This window comes from Elephantulus edwardii, unplaced genomic scaffold, assembly GCF_000299155.1.
Source record: "Elephantulus edwardii isolate Elephantulus edwardi_28Jun2011 unplaced genomic scaffold, EleEdw1.0 scaffold00014, whole genome shotgun sequence".
Taxonomy (NCBI): Eukaryota; Metazoa; Chordata; class Mammalia; order Macroscelidea; family Macroscelididae; genus Elephantulus; species Elephantulus edwardii.
In genome coordinates, this window is record NW_006399764.1 from 19,196,721 (window position 1) to 19,209,884 (window position 13,164).

The 13,164-nt window shown below is 42.3% G+C and overlaps 1 protein-coding gene across 1 annotated transcript in view; it reads left to right on the forward strand.

Annotated features, from left to right (window-relative positions):
* Positions 1-13,164, forward strand: part of MPDZ (multiple PDZ domain protein) — a 153,417-nt gene that overhangs the window by 123,595 nt on the left and 16,658 nt on the right. Inside the window, 8 exon segments of the mRNA XM_006881297.1 lie at positions 52-132; positions 1,701-1,793; positions 1,883-1,957; positions 3,702-3,876; positions 6,833-6,978; positions 7,980-8,063; positions 8,244-8,437; positions 9,170-9,317. Of these exon segments, the coding sequence (XP_006881359.1) occupies positions 52-132; positions 1,701-1,793; positions 1,883-1,957; positions 3,702-3,876; positions 6,833-6,978; positions 7,980-8,063; positions 8,244-8,437; positions 9,170-9,317 (996 nt within the window).

The window sequence follows — 13,164 nt, forward strand, 5'->3', positions numbered from 1 at the left end:
TTGCATGGTGCTCACTTGCCCTCTTGGCCATGTCTCTTCTCCCTCTATCAGGCTGACTTAAGTGCTGCTACAGCGGACCTGGCAGGCGACCTCAGTTCATTTACAAACGTGCAACACCTGGAGCTTCCCAAGGTAAATCTGCTGCAAATGAGAATGACGCCTTCCCTCACTCCCCCAGTGTCCTCACCCAGTGCTTATCAAGTGTGGCCCCGTCAGCATTGCCTGTGAACTAGTTTGAAATGGATGTGCCCAGGCCAATCCAGACGTCCTGCACGAGAAATGTGGGGTGAGCTGAGTATTTGGTAGTCGAATAAGGTGATTGTGATGTGTGTCAAGTATGAGGACTTCTCGCCTAACTGGTATGTAACAGGGGCTCAGATTTACTAGGGAAAGTTCAACAGGAAACCCTCTCTGCTCTTTGCTTGTTTACCAAGGGACCTCACTGAAGGAAAGAAAAGAAAAAGAAATAAATACATAGTCATCCTTTCACACACAACTGAAAACTCGTATAACTGGACATGCTCACTAATGATTGTTTTTTAAAAGATCTGCACTGAAGTTCAGAGCTAAAAGATATTAACTAATGTCTTAAAGGACTACAGGCAACCCCAGGTTGCAAACAAAATCTGAGCCTCATTGTGTCTTTCATCTATAGAAAAGTCTATAGATCTGAGTCGAAACAGGTACATACGGCCTTACTTTAGTGCAAGAAAAATATGAAACCTAATGATTTAAATACTGCACATACAGCAAATGAAAGTGCTTGGAATAAAGAATTTCTTGTGAGTTGGGTTGGTTCAATCATTTCAAAGTGAGGACAAATTCTAGAGCATTGAACAAATAGCAGTCATCTAGAAGTATGACTTTACCAATCCAGGTTATACCTGTGTGTCATCTCAAGCCCCTAATCAGAACCGTCTCTGAAATTCTGTTATTAGAGATATTGATGCAAGCATTTCACCTGACACCCAGCAATGAGGGTACACAGAAGCCTGAACGAGCTGTCATAAACCCCTTGGAATACATCCTGAGAGATCTTTGAGAAATCAGTGTATCAGTAAACTGGCCTGTCTCTATCAGAGAAGTCAAGGTCAATGTTGTAGAATATTTGGCTATTGAAAAAAGTGGAAAACATAGACAAAGTCATCTAAGTAAACCTTTTCCAGCTAAAGGTTTCATTGAAGGTCTTCTCAGAGTTGAGAGCATGTTCACTCTGTCAATAGAATTGTGAATCTCTCCAAAAACTACTCGGAGCATTCATCCCCAGGAAGGACCAACACACATCAGTAATTGTGAGCTCTCTGCACAAAGAACATGGGATAAAAATAGTCGGGTGTTGTCGTTATTGCTGAGCTACTTATCAGAAGGACAAGAGGCAAAATATTTAGCTCAGGTTTAGTTGTGTCTGCTAGATACACAGGACTAGATTGTCTACAGATGTTACATATTGTTGACTAAATTATTGAATGCATCTTTGTAATCGGTTTTAGTCAGGAAAGATGTCAGATATAGAGGAAAGGTTACACTCCTCGACTACATGGTGGAAGATTCCTATTAGAAGAACTTTCTGCGTAGGGTCTTTAGACAAATGATCATTGGCTTTCAAACCCTTTGGTGAAAAATGACATTTATAACTTCTGAGTTCTAAATAGAAATGAGAGACTTGACATTCCTGAGAGCTCTTTTCTCTGCTTCTCTAGGATCAAGGGGGTCTGGGCATTGCTATCAGTGAAGAAGACACACTTAACGGAGTCGTCATTAAGAGTCTAACCGAGCACGGGGTAGCAGCCAAGGTGAGGCTCTTCATTCTCACCATCACAGGGTGGTAGAAAAGGGAATTTCTACTGGAAAATCACTCGAAATCATCCATGCTTCCATTTAGGATGGACGCCTCAAAGTTGGAGACCAGATTTTGGCTGTTGATGATGAAGTTGTTGTTGGGTATCCTGTTGAAAAGGTACTGGTTTCAGACAGCCATTGGTCCTTTAAGCACTTACCTGGACCTGGTTAGGATGTGTGTAGGCCATGTTATGGGCATGGGGAGTCTAATAGAGCTGTGTAAACTATTAGACATGTAGCCTACGGAAAAGAAGAAATGATTCCGTGGCCTTTCAATCTCTAGATCATTTTTTACAACCAAAGTGACATTAAGGCCTTTTTTCCCATTACTTGATGAATTATTCCTTTATTAGGAAGCATATTTTATAAATACCATTTTCACTTTTCCTCAGAAAAACTTGACACTGCAAAACAAAATCTTGCATAAACACCAAAGAGCTGGTTTTTTAAAATCATTATGTCTCCCATAAATATCTACTATGTATAATGCTTTACAAATATTCTAAGATCTTTAAATGCACAACTTAAACTGAAGTTAAACAGGTCTTTATACTAAGAGCAATGCTTTACAGGCACATTATTAAATATTGATTTTTATGGGATTTAGCAGTGTTTAGAACCTATATTCCCTTTCCCCTTGAGGTGACCATAATACTTAAAAATATCTTGTGAGGCCTTTCCTGTTAATTTCCAGAAAAAGCATTGTCTCCTGAAATTGAATTTGCTTTCCTTCCTTTTGTTAAAGGGCGTGAAGTACTGACTTGTGTTTCCATTTCTTTTGGGGCAGCCAGAAGCTAACTGTCAGTTTCTTATTCTATTTCAGTAACATTTATGTAAGATTCTTTCTTCCATCTATCATGTATTACATTCCACTCAGCTTGGTTCTTCTGATGGGTAGTGCCCTTAGCACGTGCATTTCCATTTTACTGAAAATGTTTTTATACACTGCTTCAGCTTCCCCTAAGGAATAAGAAAGTGGGTAAAATACCCTAGTTATCTTCTAAGGCTGTAGAAAAGTTACACACTTAAATTAGAACTATAAAACAAGGAGAAGAGTGAATTGGAGGGAAGGGGGTGGGCAGGGAGAGACGTACAACAATGAATGACTGGAAAACTCAAGTCTCTCTAAACTTTCAATAAAATTAATAAAGAAAAACAAAAACAGTGAAGGAACCGTAGAGGATTAAACTTTAGGTTGCTGAGGGAAAGGTTGGCAGTTCAAATCTACCAGCTATTCTACAAGAGCAAAGGCTGGTTGGCTTCTGTAAAGATTTACAGCCTTGGAAACGATGGAGCAGTTCTGTTCTTTCACATAAGATTACTGTGAGTCAGAATGAACTTGAAGACTGTGGTATGAAATGATGAAAAATGTATACACATGTTGTAAGGAGAGGCAGGTCCTTGGAGAGGGACATCATGCTTGGTAGGGTAGAGGGACAGCGCAGGAGGGGAAGACCCTCTATGAGGTGGATTGATTCAGTGACTGGGGTAATCAGGATGGGTGTGTCAGAGGCAGTGTGACTGGCACAGGATAGAGCAGGGTTTAGGGCTGTTGTACATAGGGTCACTATGAGTCGCAAACGACTCGACGGCACATAACAACAACCACCACAACTCACATAAGGAAGAATCTGGTTAGAACTAGAGTTAAGGTACAATTAAAAATTGCCTTAATGTACATGCCCCAGTCAGAGGAAACTAGAGAACAATTCTTGTCTTGATCCTTCAAATTCTGTCCCCCAAATTGGTATTGTTTTGCTTTCTGTCAATCTTAGATTATAGCTAGAGTTAATACTTTCATGTGTGTATCTACTAATTTTGCTTTTGAATTTTCCTTTCCCCCTACGACACAAACTTGCCAGTTCATTGGTCTTCTGAAGACAGCAAACACCACTGTGAAACTTACCGTGTGTGCTGAGAGTCCAGAACCCCAGACTGTCCCGTCAGCAGCTGGTTCAGGGAGCGGGGAGAAAAAGAACAGCTCCCAGTCTCTGACGGTCCCGCCTTCCAGCTCCCCAGAACCAGAGTCTATCCGAAGTAAGGGCCAGCTGCCTGTAAGCCCTTTACATACAGCATGTTTGGACTTTGCAGAGGGTCCTACCCCGGGAGACCACTGTTTGCCTGCCTGTAGCTTGCTGCTTGCCAAGCATGGGAGGGAGTGTTGGTGAGAGAATGGGATGAGAAGAGTTTCTGAAGAAAAAGGCCAGGACTGTGAGGCAGGCAATATATGGTCATTGCAGTAATGCTCCAGGAAAACTTACCCAGCTGTCCACTCTGAACCTCAGTGTCTTCATCTCTAAAAGGAGGCAGAACATGTTGGCTTCCCTAAGAACTGACATATTTTAGACATGTTGTAAGGAGGGATTGGTCCTTGAAGAAGGGACATCATGCTTGGGAGGGTGGAGGGATAGCCCTCTATGAGGTGGATTGATTCAGTGACTGGGGTAATTGGGATGGGTGTATCAGATTCAGTGCAATTGGCACAGGACAGAGCAGGGTTTAGGGCTGTTGTACGTAGGGTCGCTATGAGTCACAAGCAACTCGATGGCACATAACAACAACAACAACAACAGGGTTTTCTACCGAGGGATCCTGTCACTTCAGGTATCTGGATTAGAGGCTTTATTTTGTACATTCATTTTTGATTGTGGGCAGATTCCTCTGATCCTAAGTTTTCTGTAGATGTGTGATCAGCACTCCTAATGCGAAGTGATGATATAAATTTGACATCACCACAGTAGAGGGGAGTTTTCGTGTTGCAACAGCTAGACTTCACCGGTAACTGAAAGGGATGTAGTTGGAACCAGTCAAAGAGCTTCCCTAGAAAATGAAGCTGGCAGTCTGTGTTTGTAGAGATCCCAGCATAGAATATTCTACAGGGTAGTTCTGCTCTGTCATGTGAGGTTGCTGTGAATCTCAAACCACTCTACAGCACTGAACAATAAGCACGGTCTCCACAGAGCATGTGAGTTCTGGGGTTTAGAGCGTAACAACAGATGCTGTGAAAATAGACCCACCATTGGGGTGTATGTGAACCCTGACATGGTACTTCAGTGTCTCATTAATATTCAGAAAGTCCCGATCTGAATATTGGAGCACATGCTTCTTCTGAATTGCCCTTAAAAAACATTTACACTGGTATTTAATAAAACAATACATTTCAGCGTGGCAGCATAAGAAAATAAAATCTTAAATCTTGGACTTTGCTGTAACTAAGGGGAAAAAAATCCACTCCTTTGTCATTTTCAATTATTTTGACATGTTTTTAAGGAAACAGTAGTTTAATATATTTGCAATATAATTAGTAAAAAAACCTTAAAGTCATACATATCTGATTAATTTTTTAAAAAGAAAAACTGAGTAATTTACTGAAGTGTTGAAAGATGTTATGGAAATTTACTCAGTTTTAAACTTTATGTTGTTCCTCAAATAGCATTGTCTATAAAAATACGAAACACTAACTGAAAATATAACTAAAGAAAATACCATACACCTGTTCCTACCATTTCAGGAACAAGAAAACAGTGTTTCTTATTTCCTCAAAAGAAAACATTGTTTTAGAAACATAACCTACTCAATTGACTTGTAGCTTTCTTGAAACATGCTATTTAGTTTGGTTTTATACATAAAACATAGGATATGAAGACCGGCATAAAACAAGTTGAGCGGTTATATTACACTGGCTATAGGATAATCTTCTCTTAACTGTTCAATTCTGAGTGTATATGGTTGTTGTGAACTATCAAGTTGGAACTGACCCACAGTTGACCATTCGGCAGGTTTTCAGAGGCAGTTAATTGCACGGGAGGAGATTGCCCAACCTTCTTCTGCGGAGCAGCTGGTGGATTTGAACAGCGTGCCTTCATGATTGCAGTGCTGCCTCTTGCCACTAGGCCATCACAACTTGGCCTCTCTTGCATTTTATAAACTCAGCTCTTCCCTACAGAGGCAGCTGTGGCATGATGCGTCAGGAGACGCACTGCTAACCCAAAGGCCACAGGTCTCCGGCAGTTCAAATCCACTAATGACTCTTCTGGAGAAAGATGAGCAAGCTCTATGTTTGTGATTTACAGCTACAAAAACCTCCTGGAGGCTCAGCTGCGAGTTGATTCCAAATGAACAGGAATGAGTTGAATTTGACTACGTACAAACGTGACCATAACTGAACAGCTTATGTGGCCTACAGAGAGTTTACGTGCAGGCTCAAGGGCCGCACACATCACCTGGCTCAAATTCACCAGCAGCTCTGACATAGAAAGATAAACATTCTTCCTTAGATGCAGTTTCCAGTCTTGGAAATCTAGTGAAGGGTCACTGTAAGTCTGAGCTGTCTCAGTGGCAGTGCGGGTGAGTTTTCGAGCATAAGAAGAAAAGAAAATGGAAAGCTGAAATCACAGTTACCACATAAAAGCGCAGTAAGGCACCATCAGCCTGGTCCCCGATGGTGCTGGGTTCCCAGGTCTTCCCTGGTGGCGGTTCAGGGTCGCTGGTGCACAGCTGGGCTCTGCCATCATCAGTCTGTGACATTGTCCTGGGTACCGGTGAAGTGCCCACTGTCAGAGGGAAGCCAGAGGGTCAGTACCACGCTGTGCTCCAGCTCCTCCTGGTAGCAATGAAACAGAAAAAAAAATACAGAAAATAACTGAACAAGAAAGTTTATGCCCAACACCCTAAATGAATAATCATGACTTACAGTTAAGTCCATTACCTCCTCCATGGAAGAGATGGGCAGTCAACTTCTACGTGATTTACTGCCTCTGAAAACCCACCGGAGGGTCAGCTATGGGTTGGTTCCAACTCATTGGTACACAACAACAACTTTATAGGTATCTGATGTTTTAAATATACAACAACAAAAAAGATGACAGATAAATTTAAAGTCTCTTTGGTACCTTATCTTGGACTCATTTTCACATGGGTCCATAGACAGCCAGTGTACTGAGTTTAATACGTATCCTTTCTAATCTATATTTTATGTTTAAACTTATTTTAGGTGTGAGCAGGTCATCAACACCAGCAATCTTTGCTTCTGATCCTGCCACCTGCCCCATTATCCCCGGCTGTGAGACAACTATTGAGATTTCCAAAGGGCGGACGGGGCTGGGCCTGAGCATTGTTGGGGGTTCGGACACACTGCTGGTGGGTACCACTCCAAGTCCCTCCACATCCAGAGACAGCCTCCCAGCCTGCAGGGCCCTTTTATCGAGCTCTTACCTGGGGAATTGTTTTCCATTTTATTAAGTGACATCAAATGCTTAGAAAAAAAAATGCATTGGCATTTTAATAGCCTAGGTCTTTTAAAAGAGAAAATTTAGATACTTTGTTAGGTGCTGGAATGTTCACCTTTTGTAAACAAGTACTGAATTTGTAAGATATGTTCTACTTAGGCTTATGGCCTTTTGGCTTCAAAACAGTTCTCTGAGGTCACCGGTCCTGCTGCGTCTTCATTTCCTATTGCCTGGTTATGGTTGAGTTAGATCCATATTGAATGGAGTCCTTGAAAAATTGGATAATGTATAGACAAAATTTCCCAAGTCCTAAGAAATGCTTTTTGAAAGACTAATAATTTCATATTAGATTGGGAAGATGATACACACACACATATGCACATGTAAATATCACTATGTGTATGTATATACAGAGTGTGTGTATATATATATCTAGAGAGAGAGACAGAGAATTTTAAACATCTTTCAATGTCTAATATATGTATTTTTAAGCATTTGTTAAATTAATGTTTATTATTTCATTATTGCTTATTTTCTTTTTTTAAATTTTATTTTATTAATTTTAATGAAAATTTACAGAGATTTTGGATTTCCATTCATTCATTGTTGCACTTTTCTCCCTGGCCACCTTCCTCCTCCCCCCACAAGCATTGTTTTTCAACTTAAACATTCTTACCATTTCCGGGGGAAAGTTTATATTTATTTGAATTTTTTAGCAAAAATTGTATTTGATGTCTTAAAATTTCCCCCACATTGCACTTCTCTGTAGCTTTTGGTGTGTGCTTCACAAGTAGACGTGGTCGGTGTCTAATTCTTCCTGACGTCAGCACCAGTACAGTGTGTTTTGACTTCTCTGCCCCCAATTCCTAAGGTGCAGGCATAAAGCCAGGCTGTGTTTGTCTTGCCCTGTAGGGTGCCATCATCATCCACGAAGTCTATGAGGAAGGAGCAGCGTGTAAGGATGGAAGGCTCTGGGCTGGAGATCAGATCTTAGAGGTACCGAGTGCTTTGTATGTGAACTTGGTGTCTACCCTCCGGAAGGTCTGTTTCCCCTCTTCCCTCTTCGTTTTCTCCCTCCCTCTCTTCTTTACCTCATTCTTGGGTTAGCATGTCACCCCCCCCCACACACACACACACACCCCGCCTGCTTCCTCACAGTGTCCTGTGTTGGTACAGGTGAATGGAATCGACCTGAGAAAGGCCACCCACGATGAAGCCATAAACGTGCTGAGGCAAACCCCGCAGAGGGTACGCCTGACACTCTACAGAGATGAGACCCCGTACAAAGAAGAGGACGTGTATGACACCCTCACTATCGAGCTGCAGAAGAAGCCGGGGAAAGGCCTGGGATTAAGTATCGTTGGGAAGAGGTACAATTGAGGAGATAAAACCATTAGGCCTTTTGGTAGTGATTGACATTCTCTTCCTTCTTTAAAGAGTGCTAGCAATAGTAGAATCTTCATCAACTGCTAGTGTTTTGGAGTAGGGAAGCTCTGGTGACAGACCCTGTAGGCAGTTTTTCTGTTAATTCTAAGGCTGCGTGTGTCTGGCAGTTCAAATCCACCAGTGTCTCTAAGGGAGAAAGATGAGCAATCTCCTTCTCTAAGATTTTCAGCCTCCGAAGCCCAGTGGAGGGTCGGTGATGACTGTTACAATGCAACGGCAATAAGTTGAAGAGGATTTTTTTTTGGTCTGAATTATTTCCGATACTTAGTTCAGGAAGCCTGGTGGTGCAGTGTGTAATGTGTTGGGCTGTTTACTGAGAGGTCGGTCAGTGGCTCACATCTGGCAGCTGCTCTGAGAGACAGACAGACAGAAAGACTGACTCTCCTCCTATCGAGGATTCACAGCCTTGGAAATACAACGCTGGGTCTCTGTCAGTTGCAATCAGCCTGATGGCCCTGATTATTTTGTTTTTGTTTTGTTTTGTTTTTTTTAAATTTTATACTAAGTGTATTTGCTTCTAGAGTATCAGATTGGTTTCAGTGATGGGAGATTTGAAAGCACTCAACATATTCCCAACAAAATGTCACTTGGTAAACATTACATTACAGTCGAGGGGCAAAAAATGGTAATGTTGAAATTTACCATTGTGTCTGCAGAAATGACAGTGGCGTGTTTGTGTCAGATATTGTCAAAGGAGGAATTGCTGACGCTGATGGCAGGCTGATGCAGGGGGACCAGATACTCCTTGTCAATGGGGAAGACGTCCGCAATGCCACCCAGGAAGCTGTCGCTGCTTTGCTGAAGGTGAGGACGATACTTGAGTATCGGCTTGAGTATGGCTTGAGTTAGGCACAGCTTAGTTTTTAAACTTACACCCTTGCTCTTTAAAATGTGTTTCTAAAGTAGATTGTGGCATTTTTCCCAACCATTCTCTAGAACCTTCTCTCTCTCTCTCAGTGTTCTCTAGGCACGGTAACCTTGGAAGTCGGAAGAATCAAAACAGGTCCCTTCCACTCAGAGAGGAGACCATCTCTAAGCAGCCAGGTGGGTCTCTGTGCGGTTTTCCACAGGCAGCAGCCGACTTGTGCAAAGGCATTCTGGGAGGGCCCTGACATGTGTCTGTCCAGGGTCCTGCACGCAGGCTGGCCCTTCGCACCTGCTGCTCCTCAAGTGCTCCTCTCTTGAACAGCTCCCCCCATTCCTGTCCCATCTCCTCTAAGAGACCCGCCTGTCACGCACCAGCAGACCATGAGACACTGTGGAAGTTCATATGAAGTGTTGCCAGGGAATTAGGTGCAAGACAGACTCCATTCTAACTTCAGTGTCTCTCCCGCCTTCTCCCTCTTTAGCTTTCAGATTGATTCCCCTTTCCTCCAATGGCCTTGCATCCCAGTAACAAGTCAATCTCCTGCACTGTCCAGAGTGTGTTAGCGCTGCCCTCCCTGGAGATGACCTCCCCCCAGCACTGTCCAGTGTGAAGCCTCTCCTTTACGAAGGTCACACCGCCAGAGCTCAGGGTTAAGTGAAGTCAAAGAAGCACTGTTTTTCCTGAAGGATTTTGAATGTTAATCTTTAGTATAAGAGGCTGCAGACCAAATATCCTCCGTAAACACAGATTCTCCATAGTGACTGCAAACATTCTTAGACAAGATGACCAAAATCTACTGTTAATTAAATAAGAAAAGAGCAAACCAGATATTGGGCTCAGTCTCCTACTCTCAGTCTGATGATGATCACTGTTCTCTCCCCTTTAAACTTATTTCTTTTTTAATAAGTATTCAAAAATTTTAGGAGTAGATGCCCTGATTAATTCCTACTCTTATTAAATAAAAATTTATTTATCTGTCTTAGTCATATTCTTCTGTGATTTAGTGACTGAATCTTGTTGTGAGAGATTTTAAAATTAGCTAGTAGATTTAGTCTAAGGCTAATTTTTAGCCTTTGGTCCAATGTGTATTTTAGAATTTGGATGAGAATTTGTACTATTAGTATGAAAACATCCCCATAATGGAGAGGCCTTTCATTCATGCCTTGGTGGAACTTCCCTTCAGTATATGAAGTGACTGAGCTGTGATAAAACTGGCACTTAGAAACTAAAAGACAGTCCTGTTTGGGAGTGGAACTTAGAGAATTAAAGACATGACATTTTAAACAACTCCAAAATTTCTATTTTGAGAACTGACTAGTTTGGATTTTAATAGCTGTTTTGTTTTTGTTGATGTGGATAAGCTTATTCATTGTTGTTGGCTAGGTGAAAGTTTGCAGAGCAAATGAGTTTCTCATTCCATAGTGTGCTCGTGTTTCCTTTGACCCTTCACTCTGAGAGCTCAGTTCCTTTCTCTCTGAGTTCCCTGTTCCCATTGCTGCTCTGTCCTTTCCCCGCCTTCTGAGCTTGGTGTTGGGCCAAACAATGCCCTCTTGCTCTTACAAGGTTGATCGTACTGTGAATGAATTCCCCCTTGGTGTAGTTATTCACTTCCCGGGCCTCTCTATTATTTGTAAACCCACAGGAAGTTGGAGAAATAGCCCACCACGCGCTGCGATCCCCCCTCAGCTTCTCCCAGTGGTAGGTAGCATCTCAATCTAGTACAGTCTCAAAACCAGGAAACTGACATTGGCACAATGTTTTGAAATAGCCATTTCTTAGCTCTGCCATTCTTACCTTGGGAAGACAACTTTGGCAATAAGAATTGTATCTGAGGAATTGGCCTTCATCATAAGGAAGGTGTTAATAGAAGTGTTAGGAGCAATAATGGCTGTCGTGAATCAATGATTTGATTATTTATCAGTATGTAATTAGCATTAGCTCTGCGCCCGGTACTGTGACAGGAGGTTCATGCATGGATATACATACACCACAGGTATTGCCTTTGATAAAGGTGTTTACATGGAGAAAGGGCACTGCAGGCTCACCTCACCTGGGAAGTGTGCTGGTTCACCTCACCTGGGCTGAGTGCTGGTTCACCTCACCTGAGCAGTGTGCTGGTCCAGGCAAGCCCAGGCCACTTCGCTCTCCTGTGGTCTGGATTGAGACAGGATCATGATTTTAGGGAAGCCGTTTCTGAATCAGTTCAATATTAACAATCATCTAAAAAGTAATTCTGGGAAGTGTGGTTAAGCAAGAAAGAAGAGTGTATGCAAAACCCTCGCAGCAAGAGAAAACTTACAACTACTTTAGGAATTACAAGCCATTCCTCAGGGTGTTGAGGGGAGCTTTTAAAACAGGGAAGGGCAAACGTTAACAGTGAGAGTAGGCAAGGTGCAGGTGGTAAATCATCCTAAGGAACTTTGCTAAGCTTCCTTCTTTTCAGTCATGATTCTTCCCCTCAGAATCGTAGCAGCTAAATGCTTTGCAGCAGTGTGCAAGGAGCATAGGCCACAGCTTTCCTGCTAAGAATCGCTATGAATCTGATGAACCCTGGAGGTGAACCTGGGCTCACCTTCCTTCAGCTCTCTCCTGTAGGCAAAATCTGGATGGGAATCCACTCAGGGTAACAGGTTTAGATCTTTCCAGAATAAGATCCCTGGTGGAAAAATGGTTAAGTATTTAACTGCCAAGCACTTTTGCTTGTCCTTTGACAACTGTTCAAATCCACCAGTGGTTCTATGGAAGAGAAGACCTGACATTCTGTTCCCTTAGAAATTGTTGTTTTACATCATTGAGTAGGAACCAACTCACAGCTGACCTTCAGAGTTCCTGCAGGTTTTCAGAGGCTGTAAATCCCATGGGAGGAGACTGCGCATCTTTATCCCATGGAGCGTCTGGTGGATCCAGACCACATACCTTTCGGTTGGCAGCAGAACTCTTTCTCTCAGAGCACCTCCCGTAAAGATCAGAGCCTAGGAAATCCCATGGAGCAGTTCTCTGTCCTGTAGGTTTGTTCAGAACCCAAACTGACTTGAGCTCACATGGTAACACCTTCTAGAAATGTTTGTCAAGAGACAAAGTCCACACAGAGTTCCTTACCCACACAACCATGTAATAGGTGAAAAACTGGCAAGTAAAGCTTTAGATTTATTTTTAGTATTTTATAGTGAACATACATCAATCAGTATCCAGCTGGAAATTAAAAAACCTCATAAAGAACTGCAGATGTTCACCACCACATTTAAAGTTCCCACGCTCTGTGGTTCCAGAGTCTTGGCAAAGCCTAGCTCCCAGGTCTGTCTCTGGTAACAGAAGCCCATTTTCCTCAGCCCCTGCGTACAGTCCCCTCACCCGTCCTCACCTATTGCCATTGGTTTCCTGTTGATTGAACCCAGTTCTCCAGATTTTGTTTATGTTAAATGGACAGCATCAACTTAAAATCCAGATAGGTCTAGTTTGAATAAGACTCAGAATCCGTTATGATTTCATATAGATTGGAATCTGTTTTACCCACTATTTTGGCTTCAGTTTAGGTCTCTACGTAAATTGGAAGCAGGAGTGGCATCCACTTCTGTAATAGCTTGCCTCTGGAAATCCTATGAACCTGGAGAAAGGACGAAAGTTATACAGGAGGTATCCAGGACTTTCTTTTTTTTTTCCAGGTTACATGGCAACTTTATTTTTTTTCTTCTATAATTATATTCTATTAATTTTCATAAACATTTACAGAGATTTTGGGCTTCCACTCATTCATTGTTGCACTATTCTCTCTACCCTCCTCCC